The following is a 19,088-nucleotide window of genomic DNA, read 5'->3' as shown; positions in this document are numbered from 1 at the left end:
ACCACTTGTAAAGTCGTCTCAGTAACGATACAAACAGTGAGAGCACTGAATAACAAACGGTAGCAACAGTAGACATTTCTAAGACGATAATATAAACAGCAGAACCCTCTCTGCTAGAATAACACGCAGGATAATAATACATACACATAACATCAACAGTGGAATATATTTTACAACATACAGGGAGAATAATTATTAAAAAGAGATATGTATAACTATGTATAACTATGTGTAGTCTCTCTCCCTCCTCCCTTCCTGGTGAAGGCAGGACCACACATCTCCCTCCCAGGACATGATGCCCTCCTTCTATGCCATCTTCATTGACATGGTGAAGGAGGAAGCGGTGGAAGGGAGGGCTCAGATTTTTGTTTTCGTGCCACAGTCTTCCAGTGTTAAGCCGAGCTTCTTGGGAGAAGTTTAAATTGTTTAATTAGATTCATTTCCAGCATTCTGCGCTGTACTTGATTTTCCATAGTTTGTTATTAATATTATTATTGCTATTATTATTATTATTATTATTATATTCATGGGAAAGAACTACACCCATTGGGTCAAATAGCGAATGAGGAAAAGGAAGTAATCAGGACTGATCCAAGGAGGAGCAAGAGGAGGAGGAGGATGAGGAGGAGGAGGAGGACAGCCCAAAATCCTTGAATCAAGAGCCATTCACCAACCTTGAAGGGCGAGAGTATGATAAAAACAAATCAAGTTTGGCTTCACCAGGGACTAGACAGGCAAAACATCTGTGAGGGAAACAACACTGGAAGAGGAGGGAAAGGTCATGTTTCTAAACTGGTTTTGTTGCGTCCGGTTTCCTCAATGTTTACATGTAAAAAAAAAAAAGAAGGAAACTAAAACATTGATATAGGTTCCATTTGCTTTAGTGAACCTCGCTCTCACACGGGGCAAAAAATCTTTGGTACATTAGCATCTTTGACTGCTCCTCACTGGAACACCGCCGCTAAACTGTAACATTTCCTGTCAGCTATGTACATCTTGTCTTCGTAAAAAAATATATAAAGAGTGAAAAATAACGTGTATATTTTCGAAAGAAATCGTCGTCAATTAATATGGCAGGTTAAATAGGGAGTTTTTTTTAATCATATATATATATTTTTGTTCTCATTGTTAATGTTATCATTATTCTATACATGTATACAATTTTGTTCTTAATTTTGTAGAGCCTGGTCTATACACTACATTGTTCTGTACAGTCAGATACTTAGCTAGTGAGGTGAGGATAGCTACGAAGAGTGGTGAAGGGGTTTGTTGGGTTCTGTCTCATGGCTCCTCCCACCAAGAACCTCATCCACTTTCTCTAACTTCGATTTCTCAAGTGAAGAGTCGAAGGCCTCGATAAGTACGTTTACATCCACTTGTGAAAGGCTTAGAGGAATAGTTTTGTCCATTATAAAGAAGACTTCAAATCACACAGCATCTTAAAAGATATATTTGTCCACTTAAAAAAAAGAGCCATCAGAAATGTCTTTTTTCCAAGAAATGGATGTTAAGGTACATGAGATTCTAAGAACCAATGTTAATATAAACCGAAGCACTTCTATAATTTTCTTCAGCTGTTCATCACCACTGAGTGTTGGATTAGGAGCCTAAATACCATCACGGGTTCACGGAAATCATAGTTTACATTGAACTCGAAGACACAGATGGCCCCAGAGAGCATTGTTCGAATCAAACTCGACAAAAGGGGTCGTTGTTCACTGTTATTTCACAAGATAGCTTCATCGCAAAACATTTTTTTTCTTTTGCGTCATTTCGAAGCCTTGACAGGGGTCGTTTGAAGCCTCGTTGTCGGAGGCTTCGAATTGTGTACTACTTTGTTGTCACTGACTTCGAGCGCATTTTTTTTTTCTTATTTCGTATGTAGTTTCATGCCTGACTGTCAGGACTCATCACGGCGGTCTTTTGACTTATATCTGGCTTGGTTTTTATCTCCGTGTTCTCCTCCTTCGTCATCAGCACTGCAGCAGACCACGGTGATGGCGTCTGGTAGAGCCGGTGGTGAGCTGGAGGTGTTGGTGGAGGCAGCACGGAGGGAGGTGTTGGAGAGAAGCTATGAGGGAGGAGTGTTGGGGTGCGACAACTCTAAGGGACAAGGGATGTTGGTGAAGGAGCAGCTTTAACGGATAAGTGTTGGAGAAGGGACGCAGATGAGGTAGAAATAGGGTTAGGGAAGGAGTAATTTTGGTGGAGGAGTGGTGAAGGAGGAAGAGACGGCGCTGAGGTAGAAGGGTTGCTGGAGAAAGAATATTTCTCAAAGAGGAATGTTGAAGGAGGGACAGTAATTAAGGAGGCGTAACGGAGGAGAGGCAGCAATGAGGCAGGTGTGTTGAAGGGGCAGTAAGGAAGGAGGAATGTTGGAGAAGGGACATCTCTACGAGGAAGGTGTGTCAGGGAATTATATCTCTCAGGAGAGACTCAGGGACGTGGAGGAGAAGGCGCCTGCGGTGAGGGCCTCACCCCGCCCCCTGAACTACCCCCACTCGTGGAGACCGCGGGCGTGGGCGAGGATGCTGCTGCATGGGCGTGGGGAGGTAGCAGGGAGGAAGTGAGGGAGGAGAGAGATGAGGATAGTGAGGAGAGGGATGCTGGGGATAGAGCCGAGAGCTGCGGCAGGTGTGCCAGGGGTGAGAGAGCCGCCGCGGTGCCGCCCGCATGCGGCGGCGGGCACAGGTAAGGGTAGTAGCAGTAGGGTGGGATACCCAATGAGCTGAGGGAGCTCAGTGAGCTGAGGGAGCTGAGCGTACTGAGGGAGGCGAGGGACGGGAGGAGGAGAGGAGGTCGTGGGAGACCCTCGTCTGGACCGTGAAGAAGTTGGTCGTCTCGCATTAGAACCTGCGGGGAGAGAATGGTGGTTGTAGTGGTAGTACTGGTGGTGGCAGTGGCAGTGGTGGTGGTGGTGGTGCTGGTAGATGGTACTGATGATATTGATGGTGTTGTTAGTTTTATTGATGAGGGAAATGATGGTGATAGTGGGAGAGGGAGTGCTGATGATAGTTGTAGTGGTGAGGTTTGGTGGTAGTTGTAGCGGTGGTGATGGTGGTAGCGGTGGTGGTAATTGTGGTAAATTATTAACCCCAATTACCTGGAAAAGTATCAAAATTACTTTTCTAAATCATCAAACATCGTTACCTTTTTACACTGTTGAATTTGCAGGTCGTATTATCGTGTGAACAAAACATTAATTAATAAAAGAGAGAGAGAGAAAGAGAGAGAGAGAGAAAGAGAGAGAGAGAGGGAGGGGGGACCATGACACACAGAGACTATTTTCACGGTCCAGTAACATACCTAAGGACCCTTAATAGCAAACGGAACCATGCAAGTAGTAAGGGACATTATGGAGCTATGAGGGACATTGTGGAGAAGTGAGGAACATTGTGGAGCAGTGATTGGAAAAGATAGACAGACACAGGCAGGTGGAGGCAGACAAAGGTGGAGGAAGACAGATACTGATAGGTTATAAGGACAGACAGACACGGACAGATGGCTGAGACTCACCTTGACAGCCACTCGTCTACCAGAGGAAGGTGGTTCGCAGGCCACTAGCTGTTTCCTCTTGGTCTTGTAGCGGCGGTTCTGGAACCATATCTTCACCTGAGAGGACAGAGGGGAGGGACAGGACGGTTAGAACTGCTTCCATACCTGACAGATCAGACACTGGACGGTGATTAGCTGTCCAGTAATGTTCTGAATGACCCCACACACGGGTTTATAGCTTCGTGAAATACGATACCGTGCTTAATTGTTGCTGAACTGGTAGTTTAGGGTTGGTTCACTAAGAGTTAAGAGATTGGAGTGGGATGACGTACAGATTCAGTTCCAATTCTCTGCTGGCGTTCCCGTTGGTTTACTGTTGGTTCCTCTATTGTTTCACTTTGAATTTCATTGTTGTTATATTTTGATAAACACCGTGTTCGAACCCCAGTGTGTATATATATGTCGTGCCGAATAGGTAAAATTGGTCAATTAGCAAGAACTCATTTAAAATTAAGTTCTTTTTACAATTTCCTGTTATACGTTTAAAGATATTTTTTTCATTTCTGTTAACATAAAAATTTATAATTTTGTACCAAAAGAACCTTTGAAAACTTACCTAACTTTATTATAAGAAGTGCAATTTAATTTAGCCTAATCCAACTAAATATATTTCAGTTAAATTTACACTAATTTAATAATAAACAAACACAATGAAATATATTTTTTTCGTTAGGTTCAGAATGATTTTTGCGAAATTAATTCATACACAAATTTTCGCTTGTCTTATTAGGCAAGAAGAGCGTTGCTATTTAAGCCAAAATAGCAAGTTTTACCTATTCGGCACGATATATATATATATATATATAGATATATATATAGATATATATATATATATATATATATATATATATATTTATACTACCTACATTAATTATATTAGATACATTACTGTCATAATAAGAGAGCCACAAAACGCCAAGCTTGGAGGGAAAACCTAAAATTGAATGAAATATGTGTTTGAGCTGATAAATATCAGTTTGTTATGGATCTACTTAATCCTGTGTTCCGCTCAACCTACTTAACGTTTTTGAAGGAACAAAAAAGGGGAGAGAAGAGGGAGGGGAGGGGTGGGAGAGGGGAAGTGAAGGTGGGAGTTCGGAAAGGAAGGAGAGGCGAGAGGAAGGTAGGAGAGCGGAGAGGGAAGGAAAGAAAAGGGGAGGGGAAGAGAGGGAGGAAACGGGAAGAGAAGGGAGGAGAGGGAATGGGGAGGTAGGAAAGGGAATTGGGGAGGGGAGAAAGAGGAGGCAGGGAGAGGAGTGGAGGGAAGAGAACTTAGAGGGAAGACAAGGATAAAGAGGAGAAAAAAGAGCGAGACGTAAGAAGAGAGAGATGATAGTGAGTGAGTGAGAAGGGGTAGAGGAAAACGGGTCATGAAAGGAATAAGGGAGTCGAAGGAATGAGACAAGAGAGAAAGAAGAGAGAGAGAGAGAGAGAGAGAGAGAGAGAGAGAGAGAGAGAGAGAGAGAGAGAGAGAGAGAGAGAGAGAGAGAGAGAGCTGATGTAGGTAACAGCTCTTAGCTTGCCAATAAAGCTAGGAATCCTTAACCTGTAAATAGCTTGTCAATAAAGGTAGGGATCCTTAACCTTGTCAAACCCTGTGTAAAAAAAAAAAAAAAAAAAAAAAAAAGAGAGAAGGGAAGAGGAAATAGGTGGAAACAGAACGATATGGGAGTTGGAGAGAAAAGAAGTGAAAGTAGGAAGTTGACTGAACAGAGTGCAAGAGAGGGAAGGAGAGGAAGTGAGAGGCAAGAGAGGAAGTGGGAACGGGAAGGGAGAGAAGGGAGGGGAAGGGGAGGGAGGGTAGGGAAGGGGAGAGGAGAGGTAAACCATAACCTGCCTCACCAACCATATTAAAAATCCTTCCTAACTGCTTAAATTATCCAACACCCTGTATCAGACACAAAGCTATCAAACATCCTGTATCAGACACAAAGCTATTCAACACCCTTTATTAAACACTCTTTATTAGACAAAAAGTTATCCCACACCATTTAACTGTGAGAAAAATATGCGTCACTGCTATAGGATACGAGGTTAATTTCTTCTCCTTGAAAGTTCACCATAAAACCTGAAACTGACTTAGAAATCACATAATCGTCTCCGAGACAGATTACTACAAAGTTACTTGGACTGAGGAAGCTACTTATGGCGAATATTTTGAACTACGAGATGAATATTTTGAACTACGAGATGACACGAGTGTGGTAGTGTGGTAGACAATTACCTGTTGCTCTGTGAGTTTGAGCGCCTGGGCGAGGTCGGCTCTCTCAGGCCCTGAGAGGTACCGCTGGTGCGCGAAGCGTCGCTCCAGTTCGAAGACCTGGGCGTGGCTAAACGCCGCCCGACACCGTTTCTTCCGAGGTGCGCGTTCCCCCTCAGTCGAATCTCCTGAAGCCGGGGGAGAAAAAAAAGGAAAAAAAAAAAATGTTTTATTTGTAAGATTCAGTATGGGAGAGGGGTAGGAAGCGGTAAGCTCATAGGGGCTACATAACGCCTTGGGGGGGGGGGGATAGGGAAACTGAGCAAGTAGCTCCAGTTTAATGGATCAAAAGTCCTCACTAGCATCAAATCATCCCATCTTCCACTCTTGAAGGAATGACAGCTGAGATCTCTGAGAACGATGGTGACCGGTGGAGAAATTAAGCCGTGAAACCACGACTACATCAATTCACAAAACTTTCAAAACATCAACGGTGTAAATCAGACAACTGTGGAACATCTGCACATATCTTTATTTCAAAAAAAAAAAAAAAAGATACCTAGAAGCTGCACACTTAGTAGAGGTTCAGGTCACGTGACTGAGGCTTTCCGCTGGGGTACCCGTCCACCCTGTAAAATAATTAGGAGGATGTGTCAACCGGTTGAGGTGCCAGCCAGTTGAGGTACCAACCGGTTGAGGTGCCAACCGGTTGAGGTGCCAACCAGTTGAGGTGCCAACCGGTTGAGGTGCCAACCAGTTGAGGTGCCAACCGGTTGAGGTGCCAACCAGTTGAGGTGCCAACCAGTTGAGGTGCCAACCGGTTGAGGTGCCAACCAGTTGAGGTGCCAACCAGTTGAGGTGCCAACCGGTTGAGGTGCCAACCAGTTGAGTTGCCAACCAGTTGAGGTGCCAACCAGTTGAGGTGCCAACCAGTTGAGGTGCCAACCAGTTGAGGTGCCAACCGGTTGAGGTGCCAATCGGTTGAGGTGCCAACCAGTTGACGTGCCAACCGGTTGAGGTGCCAGCCGGCTGAGATGCCAACCAGTTGAGGTGCCAACCGGTTGAATTGGCAACCGGTTGAGGTGCCAACCGGTTGAGGTGCCAACCAGTTGGGGTACCAACCAGTTGAGGTGCCAACCGGTTGAGGTGCCAACCAGTTGAGGTGCCAACCAGTTGAGGTGCCAACCAGTTGAGGTGCCAATCGGTTGAGGTGCCAACCAGTTGAGGTGACAATCGGTTGAGGTGCCAACCAGCTGAGGTGCCAACCGGTTGAGGTGCCAACCAGTTGAGGTGCCAACCAGTTGAGGTGCCAACCGGTTGAAGTGCCAACCTAGGCTATCTGCCAACAAATTCGCGATATTTCAGATCATCTTTTCTCAGCTCTTCCTTAGTACATCCAACTGGTTTAAAGACGTATTTTGAAACTGTTGTTTAAGACTATTGTCAACTTGTTAAGACGTACAGAGATAGTATTATGACCTACGTAATATGTCAAGGAGTCTTATTAATGAAATAAGATACTTGATATTTTAAGCATATCTGTTAAATTTGCTGGCAACAGATGACACAAATGTTACGTATTTAGATGTACTCCTGTTAACTCTTTTGGGACCTACCTGGAGTCTACCTGGAGGTTATTCCGGGGTTCAACGCCCCCTAATTTTTTTGTGTATCCGTATGTTTTTGTGCTACCCTCCATAGGATGCATATGAGGTGCACAATAAACCAGCAACTACCATCCACAGGATCGATATGAGGTGCACAATAAACCGGCCACTACCATCCACAGGATCGATATGAGGTGCACAATAAACCAGCCACTACCATCCACAGGATCGATATGAGGTGCACAATAAACCAGCCACTACCATCCACAGGATCGATATGAGGTGCACAATAAACCAGCCACTACCATCCACAGGATCGATATGAGGTGCACAATAAACCAGCCACTACCATCCACAGGATCGATATGAGGTGTACAATAAACCAGCCACTACCATCCACAGGATCGATATGAGGTGCACAATAAACCAGCCACTACCATCCACAGGATCGATATGAGGTGCACAATAAACCGGCCACTACCATCCACAGGACTGATGTGAAATCAGCTCCTTCTACGGCAAACTCTACTAATTTCCGTAAGAAACTAAACTGTCTTTAAGGAATGAAATGATCATCTCTTAGACACTCACGTAGTGACCAGTAACTGGATGGGTGACCCAGACACGACTTACCGTCACCAACAACATGCCGTGTATGATTTGCAGACCAGGCTTTGTTGCGTTTAAATGTCGCACGAACTACGTGTAACAATTTCACGTTCGTAAAATTGTTTGGAAGTGAAAATAATGTCGACGTCAAATTGAATTGTCGATTTCCACTTCACTGATCAATGTATATATGGTATGTATGTTTTTGTGTATGTGTTTAGTATGTATGAGAGTATACTCGTATAAAAATACAACAGTGAAAAGTATTACGATATGTGAGTCACCACATCAAAACTCAGTTTTTTTTTTTTGTTTTTTTTTTTTCACTCTGGTAGTTTTATTCATTATTAGTTGCGCGACTATTGTGATTTCCTCTGTGTACACTTGTATGGATCGATCAAACTGTTAGAGGAGTAACTGTCTTACAAAACATTATGATACCTTTCATGTGTATATAACGTGTTATGAAGAACACTTCTCACAGAGAACACACAGCAGCCGTATATAACGTGTTATGAAGAACACTTCTCACAGAGAACACACAGCAGCCGTATATAACGTGTTATGAAGAACACTTCTCACAGAGAACACACAGCAGCCGTATATAACGTGTTATGAAGAACACTTCTCACAGAGAACACACAGCAGCCGTATATAACGTGTTATGAAGAACACTTCTCACAGAGAACACACAGCAGCCGTATATAACGTGTTATGAAGAACACTTCTCACAGAGAACACACAGTAGCCGTATATAACGTGTTATGAAGAACACTTCTCACAGAGAACACACAGCAGCCGCATATAACGTGTTATGAAGAACACTTCTCACAGAGAACACACAGTAGCCGCATATAACGTGTTATGAAGAACACTTCTCACAGAGAACACACAGCAGTCGCATATAACGTGTTATGAAGAACACTTCTCACAGAGAACACACAGCAGTCGCATATAACGTGTTATGAAGAACACTTCTCACAGAGAACACACAGTAGCCGCATATAACGTGTTATGAAGAACACTTCTCACAGAGAACACACAGCAGTCGCATACCAGCAGTAGGACGCAGGCTACGATCAACAACTCATCAACGTCGAGATCATTACAAGCGCCATCACAGTCACTAAAACACCCACCGTAATGTTCAGTTTACACCCTTGTTGCAGAGATAATATTCCCCGGCATTGGTTTTACGAGGTAGTTAAATTTATATGATATAATTGAAGGTGCTAAAATGTGTTAGGATATACGTAAATTATTATGTGTGTGTGTGTGTGTGTGTGTGTGTGTGTGTGTTTGTCCTGAATTACCTTATTTTTATTATCGGTATTAAATATCACTGATCATTTATCGACTACTAAAACTCGTAATTACCAATGTAATTCTTGCGTGGCGTCAGGAAAGCTTGATTATAGTTACTTTACAATTATATTTGTGAGTCGCAACGCTTCATAAGAGTTGAGAAAACGTAATTGCATTTACAAATGAAGACTGAATGGCACGGGAGAGTAATTTTTGAATTACATTATTATTACTTTTTCGTTATCCAGTATAATAATATAATAAGAGATCTTTAAAAATAGACGTATTTTTCAGCTGTCGATTATATTAGAAAATTATTATTATTATTTATTATTATTATTATTATTATTATTATTATTATTATTATTATTATTATTGTTACATATTATAATTATTTTGTTGTCCTTATCATAGGGAATTAATGGGAGGCACCAGAGTTTGATCTAAAAGGAGGAGGGGTAGTCCCAATCCCTTGGATCAAGATCCCTCTCCCCCCCATCCTTGAAGGGATAATTACTCTCACAGATTAATTACTGTTTTTAATGTGACTGTCTTGAGTAAGGTTGAACGGTTATTAGGTAGTCATGAGCGAGGTAGTTACAGTCTTGGAGCCCTGATTGGCCCTTTATGTAAGCAGGGCTGTTTAGGGTAGGGGCTAATCATCATTGCCTCCTTGTTAATCACGGATGGTAGTTAGCTGGGGAATGGATGGGGAGGGAACTATCATCATTAATTCTCTCTTCCATAGCCTTTAGTGAGGAAGAAGTTTAACGACGTATTTTAGTGCATGTTTAACGAGGTATATCAGTATAGATTTTAATCGAATTAGTTCAACAGGTCAACAGGGAAGAGGTTTAATGAGGCTATTCATCGGAGATATACAACGAGGCAATGCAATGTAGATGTTTAATGAGGAGGTGTATAATGAGTTTAATGGAGATGATTTCGTTACTCGACAATTTATCTAATTACCCGGGAAGGTGACCTAATGACACGGGGAAAGTGACTTAATTACCCGAGAGGGTGACTGAAAAATAAAACGCAAGAGGGTAACGCGGCCGTTGTATTACGCGTGATTCACCACGGTACGCAAAGACGTGCGTGAGTTCCGCTAGTGAACACGGCACGAGAGTCCCGTGTACGTACAGGAAGTCCCGTGCACGCATCGCTGAGCACGTAGCGAGGACCACGACGACAATACCTTACGTAAACGACACACACAAATTACTTTACGATACTCTAAAGTTACGATATATTTTGATATCCTCACAAGACCACGATAATAATAACAGTAATTGTTTTCATTATTATTATTATTATTATTATTATTATTATTATTATTATTATTATTATTATTCCATAGCAGTTACAGCCAATTACGGAAACGTGTCAAATTGGGCCCTATTTTAAGTGTGTAATGAGAGGTTGGTTCGTGTCGTGATAGTGGTCACCCCTTCAACAACTGGCCTGACCAAACGGAGTTTAACCTCGGTGATCGAATAGCCATTTTTTTTTTATCTGCCGTGCGTGTGAAAATGCACGCTCGGTATTTGGATGTATACCCTGCCCTGCCAGACGTAAGCGTACTGTCGTTTTTTTTTTTCGTTTCGTTATATTTTGATATTCTTTGTAAATTATATAGGATGACCAGTCAGGTCACTGATCAGGTCGCTGGTTTCATTCACCAGAACACTGACCAGGTAACTAGGTCACTGAGTAGGCCACTGACCAATTCACTCACCATTTCATTTACCAGGTCAATCACCAGGTCACTGATCAGGTCATTGACCAGGCCACTCACCAAGTCATTGATGAGGTCCCTAGGTCTCTAACAAGGATCACTCGCCAGGTCACTAACCAAGTCATTCACCAGGTCACTGACCAAGTGATTCTCCAGGTCACTGACCCGTACACAGGTCACTGTCCAAGGTCCCTGATCAGGTCACCCTTCAATCATTGTCCTGGTCACAAAACCGGCTACTAATGCGGTCCATCACCAGGTCACTCACCAATTCACTTCTCAGGTTACTAATCAGGTCACCAAATAATGTAAAATACAATAGGACGGCGGAACATACTTTAATTAGGTTCCGAAATATTATTTATTATGCTATAAATAATATTTCGGAGCCTAATTATTTTTTTTCGAAATATATCATACAATAAAATAACCCGTTAACTGACATTCCAAAATTACCTTAGAATTAGAGAATAGAATTAGAATTGACCTACAGAACATCCTTCACTTGAAATTTATTCACTAGACAGTCGAAATTATTTTCGATAGTTATTTTCAATATATTCGGTAGACTATTGATAGACTATAGATGTATTGATAGATAGTTTTCAGAAATAATCACATTCGTTATAGACTAACTCCCGCGATCAATATTTTCTCGATCAAAAGTTAGAGACACGCAGAACGTCAGAGAAACGTAGAACGTCAGGGAGACGTCGAACGTGAGAGAGACGTCGAACGTGAGAGAGACGTCGAACGTCAGGGAGACGTCGAACGTCAGAGAGACGTCGAACGTCAGAGAGACGTCGAACGTCAGGGAGACGTCGAACGTCAGGGAGACGTCGAACGTCAGAGAGACGTCGAACGTCAGAGGGACGTCGAACGTCAGAGAGACGTCGAACGTCAGAGAGACGTCGAACGTCAGGGAGACGTCGAACGTCAGAGAGACGTCGAACGTCAGAGAGACGTCGAACGTCAGAGAGACGTCGAACGTCAGGGAGACGTCGAACGTCAGAGAGACGTCGAACGTCAGAGAGACGTCGAACGTCAGGGAGACGTCGAATGTCAGGGAGACGTCGAACGTCAGGGAGACGTCGAACGTCAGAGAGACGTCGAACGTCAGAGAGACGTCGAACGTCAGGGAGACGTCGAACGTCAGAGAGACGTCGAACGTCAGGGAGACGTCGAACGTCAGATGATACACGTTTGTGAGTGGAACCGGAAATAGGATTCAGAACAGGATGAAGAAATGGATATTTTTTTTTTTTTTTTAAATTTGAAATAGGCTGTACAACATGCAAAAATCTTGGGCAGATTCTTGAAAATGAATTTAAAAAAATCTATCAGAAAGGCACACCCCACTTTACAAAATTTAAAAAAAAGGCCATAAATGGCACAAAATATTTTTTTTATATCATGGCAAAGGACGCTGACGCATGAACAATTTATAATCATAAACCAGAAAGGCCTCAACATGGTAAATAAAATAGGCTTTGACTAAAAAAAGAGTAGGACTATAACTGGAAATAGGCTTAAGTCAAGAAATAGGCTCTATTAGACTGGAAATTTATTTTAGAATGACGTCATCAATTTTTTTTATTTCCTACAAGTGAAACAGAATTTAAAATTATGTATAGAATGAGATTTATGACCTGCCATTTTAAAAAGGCTTCAAAATATTTTAAACGTTACTTATAAATTACATAGGAAAATGGATTCTGAATGATGCAGGTAATACACACACAAAAAAAAAATACACTGGAAATAGGCTTTGAAATTCCAAAAGAGATAGGATCTAGAATAAGAGACAGACCTTAGAAAGGAAAATGGGCTTTATAATTGAACTGGAAATAAGCTTTAAGAGAAAGGAAACAGGAACTTCAGTAAGAAAGAGATTATGCATTAGAATGACACATAAATAGGCTATAAACTGGAATAAAAAATAGGCTTGATACGACGCAGTAAATAGACTTTCAAATTACACGTGAAATAGGCTTTCAAAATTCCTGACTCGTGTTAATTCAAATGACACAGGAAACAATATACATGCTTTCGAATTTGAATGAAATAGACTTTGAAAATAGACAAGGAAATTTTCTTTAAGTACAATACGGACACTGAATGCGTATTACATGGATCATTATTACATTCATGGTGAAGCTATAAGGCCATACAGAGCTTTAGGACCGATATGGGATCGGGTTTCATTCGTGGAAAGTTCGGGCAACTCCGATTGTTTTGTTCAAGAGCCTCACACCGGGTACAATTGCCAGGTGATATCAGGAGATTGTAAATACAGTGGTTGAGACTCTTCTCACCTTTGCCTTCAGTGGAGGCGCTGTCTTGGGCGGCAGTGTGGGTAGCGTCTTCTCGATCACTGTGTTCGGTGTCCACTTCTTCCATGCTCATCTCCGAGCAGGGCGAGGTCGATCTGCTTCTCCTTCCTAGCAAGCTGTAGCCTTCAGGAGAGGACGTTGCCTCTCGGGCCTCCGTCGGCCGGGTGTTGCAAGCTCCTGTAGGCCCTCCCGAAGACGGCTCGATCGAGGAACTTACTTCCGGATGGATGGCGTCCTTGGAGAGATCCATGGGCGAGGGTGAGTTGTATTTGAGCACAGATACTGGCCGAAAACCCAAGCTGGGAGAGCTTCGCAGGTCAGCCAGGCTCCTGTGGTGCTCCGGGGTGCTCCGTAAGTCAGATGGGGAACGGTTCTCCATACGAGTGAGAATGTCGGTGATGGAGAAGGGTGTGACGGAGGCCGTAGTCTGTGTCTGACTATCGGGAGAACCGGGCTTTTCCATCTTGATCAAAGTCTCCATAACAGTAAGATATTTCCTCTCATATACATAAACGGTCGTCAAGGAACATCACAACGCGGGTTACCACCGGCTACAACAAAACTTTTCTCGCTTGCACAATCGTCCCCTCAAACCATCGTGAAGATGATGAACGTAAACAAGTCCACAAACTTTCCCAAAAGTCCAGCACTGACAAGGGGCCACAAGTTGCAAGTGACGCGGTTGGCCAAGGCACGTGTGGGAGCCCTCTTCCCAAGCCCTCAAATTCCCGTGTGTTTCCCCTCAGCCCTCACCAGAGAGTGTGAGGGTCGGTGGGCGTCGCTGCTGCCAGGGAGGGGAGCGAGGCAGTGGGCAGAGTCTGCGGTTCAGACTATTTGTACTCTAATTGGTTCTGTCACTTGCTTCCCTCTATCTCTTCCCCAGATGCTACAGCTCCATTAGTCCCACGCGACCAACTTCAAAACTCATCAGGGCTTACCGAGCACCAAGCAGTTGCCAAGTCCCTCGTTGAAACTCTTTATTATAGCCACTAGAAATAATACTTCCCTGTTTATATTATTTTCCTTCCATGTAAAATATCACATAACAAAAACTATTAGATTTAATTTTAACTGGGAAGGCACTGATTTCATAAATAAATTACCAGCGTGTCTTCTGCAGACTCTAGCAAGAATAATAAGTTACAAGGGGCGGTCTTTAGGAGAGCCAACCAGCTCACGAGGCTTGATATGAGGGGAGAGGCTGGGCGGAGCCTCTATCACAGCGAGGGGAGGTGCCGGTTGAGGCATAAATCAGGGATTATAATTGTTGTTATGCTTGAGTCTCCCCCTCATTTTCTCGCGAGTGTATACGGTTATATGCTAAAAACCAATTGTGTTTTCTTCGATATAAGAAGAATATCTCAAAAAACTTAATTAATGCGGCCAAGAAAGGAGGGGAAAAAAATCACAAAAATGCTATATCGACCATACCGCGAACTGAAACACACACAGACACACACACACACACACACACACACACACACACACACACACACACACACACACAGAGGCGAACAGTTACGGGGGTGGGGAGGAGGCAACACATCGATTCTAAATATTCAAAGAGTTTACCCTGTGAATATCCGGCATGAATACCAGACCCATTAAATTAACACCCAGGATGGGAGAGGAGGTGGGGGAGGAGGTGGGGGAGGAGGGAAGGAAGGGAGGGCCAGACGGCGCTCCTTCGTCTTGAGAAAAGAATGAAAAAAAAAAACTGATCTTGTTGCAAAAGAGAAGCGAAATCAATTGGAAATTTATTAATGGCGCGAGCATTGAGGTGGCGAGGATGACAATGGCATCACGTGTAACCACCGACTCGCTTCGACCGTCGATTTTTTTTTTATTTCTCTCTCAAACTCGTGTTAAATCACTCTTGGCGCCCTATCGTGAATTACATTTAGGGGGGGGGGATTAAACCGTTCGTTACACATGAAAAGAGACCATTACTGGAACGAGGCCGGACCCGTCCACAATTATCCGGAGAACAGTTCTGTATAAGTTGTATCATGTACTTATAGAAATAAAGATTATTATTATTATTATTATTATTATTATTATTATTATTATTATTATTATTATTATTATTATTATTATTATTATTATTATTATTATTATTTATTATTATTAGTATTATATATTCAGTATGATTGTTATTATTTTCGATGTTATCAATATGATGACCATAAATCTGGAAGCTGAGCGACGGAGCTTTGCTAAAAGAAGGATAATTTCTCTTGCTTTGAAATATTACGACTATCAAGGAGTAGTAAAGAGAAAAAAAATGATAATGAGAGGGGTAAGGAGAGTGGGGTTGGAACAAGTGAGGGGAGAGAGAGAGAGAGAGGGGAGAGGAGAGAAAGGAGGAGCAGCGAAGGGCACCTCCTCTAGCGGATTAAACATTGATCTTTAAACATTGATCGTCACACAAGACAGGAGTCTCGGGCACTGGCCGCGGTGCCTGTGGTCAGCGATCACACACCGAATTACCTGATTACCCGCACGACCCGCAAGAGGGGAACGACGGGAGGTTAAAAACAGGGCTTTTTGCTGGAACACACTAGAGGGAGAGGACGTGCTATGTATCCTGCAGTGTGTCCTCTTGTGTGTGTGTGTGTGTGTGTGTGTGTGTGTGTGTGTGTGTGTGTGTGTGTGTGTGTGTGTGTGTGTGTGTGTGTGTGTGTGTGTGTGTGCGTGTGTATGTGTGTGTTTGTGTATGAGAGGGTCCTTGAGTGTATATGTATGATTGTGTATGTAGTTGGCACGACTTTTCCTTCAGACAGATTTAGGAAGATTTCCCAGGCATCTTCCTGCCACTTCACCACTTGCAGATTCACTGACAGCGATTCCTATAAACCTGTCAGATATGTATCTAATTCATTCAACGCAAGCAGTGGCGGAGGCTCGATCCACCGTCCGCTAATCGTCCTGCCACAGAGCCTATAAGCCTAAATTAATAATCCCTCAGAGCCACAGCAGAGATTTTATAGATAGTAAACAGACCCACTAAACCGTCATCCTTCATATATATATATATATATATATATATATATATATATATATATATATATATATATATATATATATATATATATATATATATATATATATATATATATATATATATATATATATATATATATATATTATATAAACAAAAAAGTTCAAAGTTATTGCGTGACATTGTATTTTTTATGAAAATATTAAAGTAGAAGCAAGATACGTGCGTGATTCCACGATAGAGGATCAACGACAATTAAAGCAACGAAAAACAAATAAGATTTAATACCCTAACAAAGAACTGTGAAAATCAAGTGTGACGAAGCGCCAGACACACATGACCAACACACAAATAACAAATATATATTTCACCAGCGTTGGAAATCCTTGGAGAGAGAGAGAGAGAGAGAGAGAGAGAGAGAGAGAGAGAGAGAGAGAGAGAGAGAGAGAGAGAGAGAGAGAGAGAGAGAGAGAGAGAGACAGAGAGAGAGAGAGAAGCGCTAATTTTCAGCAGCCGGAGAAACTTTAAAATAATATTTTAACATTATGGATGAAACATAATCCCTTTTCGTCTCCTGTGTGGCTTAAGAAGAGTGTGCGCGCGCGCGGGCGTATCTCCCTCTGGCTACCCAGCCTGTCTCTCGGGTCTTCGTGAAACCTGAGCAGGTAAAGCAGGTAACGCCTCAAACACGTAATTACTGCTTTTGGGTGCAATGCATAATCATAAATTAAAACTAATTCCTGTAAATTCCCTGTTAGAATGACGGCCTAATCCGTTATTCGTCTGACGGGAGGGAAGGAAGCAATCTTTTATCTGCACCACCAACGCCACCTAAGTGTAAGGGATAAAGGAGGATAGACGAGACAAGGGAATTGAAAATTAGGGCCAAGGTAAGGCTGTGATCAGGACCGTAATCCTCTTGCGTCCGCCGCCACAGTGACTCGGGAGTGCCAACGGTAAGGGGAAGGGAGTGCCAACGAGAATATAGAGGGGGGAGGGAAGGAATAGTATTATGATGGCTTAGGGGACGGTGGTAATGGACAGGAGGTGGAGGAGAGGATATGGCAGGGATTACAAGGGTGGATATAGTGTTTATGTGTGGTACTGTACTGGATATAGTGTTTGTGTGTGGCAGTGTACTGGATATAGTGTTTGTGTGTGGTACGTGATGTACTGGAGTGGGCCAGGGCGGCGAGGATTGTGTAGAATTGATGTCCGTCCTTGTTATACCTTAGGCCTACAGGAAGATAAACTTGGTAGACAGGGTAACTTAGCCTGAGAGCGATTGTACGGCTGTGGGATGTCTGACTTCACAACACCTGGGATGCTGACACAGCCGGATGATCCGTGTCTGATGCTACATCAGGAGAGAAACACGAAAATATTATCTCGAATGTTATGATTTATAAATGGTTCTAGCTATAATGATGGGCTGGCAGCGCAGAAGTTGCCTCCCACTGTCTGAAGTCGACCACTGAATAGGCAAAAGTGTCACCCACTATTGCGACCCCTGAATGGGTCACAATGTATATAATGTATATTACCTGTTCGTATAATTTTATGTTGCTTATATTTGCGATATTAACTAAATCGTAAATATATTGCTTTATATTATTATTTGACTTAGTTATATTAGGTAGGATGTAACATTTATATATTATTCAGTGTTCATAGTTTGAGTGTTAAGTAGCTGACAGCATTGTCTAACTACTGCAATTATCGCTCCGCATGTTTCTCTGCTGGCTTCTCTGTAGTTGCTGGGCAGCAGCAGTCCACGGAGAGTCACGTGATCAGGGTGGGGTGATCACACCTTACCCGGAGTGAGAGTCGGCCTGGCCTGCACTGATTATTGTCAGTTTGACGTTGCTTCTAACAAGAGGTCCTTCTCCAGCTCCCCATTGATGGTCCTTGTTGGAAGATCGTCTCTGTAGCTTTCTTGTTGTTGGTTCTGTGTAACTCTGTTCACAGAACATAGCCTAGACTTAGTGATTTTCGACGTTGTACTGAAGTTGTGTGTCTCATAGACACTCTAAGAAACTCAGGTCCTGAGCTGTAGCTTCTGACCTAATTTGTACTGGTATCTGTGTACTGTCACAGTCGGGGATTTTCTAATGCTGAACTTAGATTCAGTAGTATGGGAGTTTTGTGACTTTTGTGGAGGATCTGCAGATGGTCCCTACTTAGTGTCGTTATATTATCTCCTTGTTCCTGATTCTGTGTCGCTGTTGCTTGTTATATTGCTGTTCGGCTTATCAGTCGTTTTATTGTTCAAGCAAGCTGTTCTGATTGCCAGGTTGGTCAAGAAGTTAGTTTATGTGAGGACTTTTAGTCAGTCACTGGTTAAGTCTAGTCGAGTCTTGAGACATAGCGAACTACTTAGAGCACTTACACACATACACACAAACTTACTTGTATATATTTGTATTATGTTATTATATGTTAACAATGTACCAGACAGTACTTAAAAGCCATAAAGATGTGACATGTGCCTTCAGCACAATACTACTGTACACGAGAGAAGAGATTATTTTGATTAATTTACTTTGATAATATACGCCTAGACAACTTTGTTATTAATAAACTTATTAAATTTTAATTTCTTTAGAAGTATCCTACCAGTTGTAATCCTGAAGCACTATTGAATCTTACTAAATTCTAATGGATAATTGGACCAGGATACTGACTACTTGTTACAACAACCCAGTAACAGGCTGGATGCTAGAAGGGCAGTCCTTTC

The 19,088-nt window shown here is 42.6% G+C and overlaps 1 protein-coding gene across 1 annotated transcript; it reads right to left on the bottom strand.

Moving 5' to 3' along the window:
• Positions 1–2,364: 2,364 nt before the first annotated feature.
• LOC128687361 (homeobox protein Nkx-3.2) lies at positions 2,365–14,200 on the bottom strand. The gene is made up of 4 exons (XM_053774778.2): positions 13,333–14,200; positions 5,780–5,943; positions 3,517–3,612; positions 2,365–2,853 (listed from the first exon to the last, which is right to left on the bottom strand). Exons 1-4 carry the CDS (start codon positions 13,829–13,831, stop codon positions 2,437–2,439), a joined length of 1,176 nt encoding a protein of 391 aa, XP_053630753.1. The 5' UTR covers positions 13,832–14,200; the 3' UTR covers positions 2,365–2,436.
• Positions 14,201–19,088: the final 4,888 nt, after the last annotated feature.

Source organism: Cherax quadricarinatus, chromosome 40 (genome assembly GCF_038502225.1).
Source record: "Cherax quadricarinatus isolate ZL_2023a chromosome 40, ASM3850222v1, whole genome shotgun sequence".
NCBI lineage: Eukaryota > Metazoa > Arthropoda > Malacostraca > Decapoda > Parastacidae > Cherax > Cherax quadricarinatus.
This window is presented reverse-complemented; position numbering and strand designations above follow the sequence as displayed.

What these genes read in the sequence shown, in the direction of transcription:
- LOC128687361 (XM_053774778.2), bottom strand. Translation starts at nt 13,831, where the DNA reads ATGGAGACTTTGATCAAGATGGAAAAGCCCGGTTCTCCCGATAGTCAG. An exon ending in TCAAACTCACAGAGCAACAG is followed by an intron (nt 3,613 to 5,779) that starts GTAATTGTCTAC and finishes CTGTCCTCTCAG; the next exon opens with GTGAAGATATGGTTCCAGAA. An exon ending in GTAGACGAGTGGCTGTCAAG is followed by an intron (nt 2,854 to 3,516) that starts GTGAGTCTCAGC and finishes CTCTCCCCGCAG; the next exon opens with GTTCTAATGCGAGACGACCA.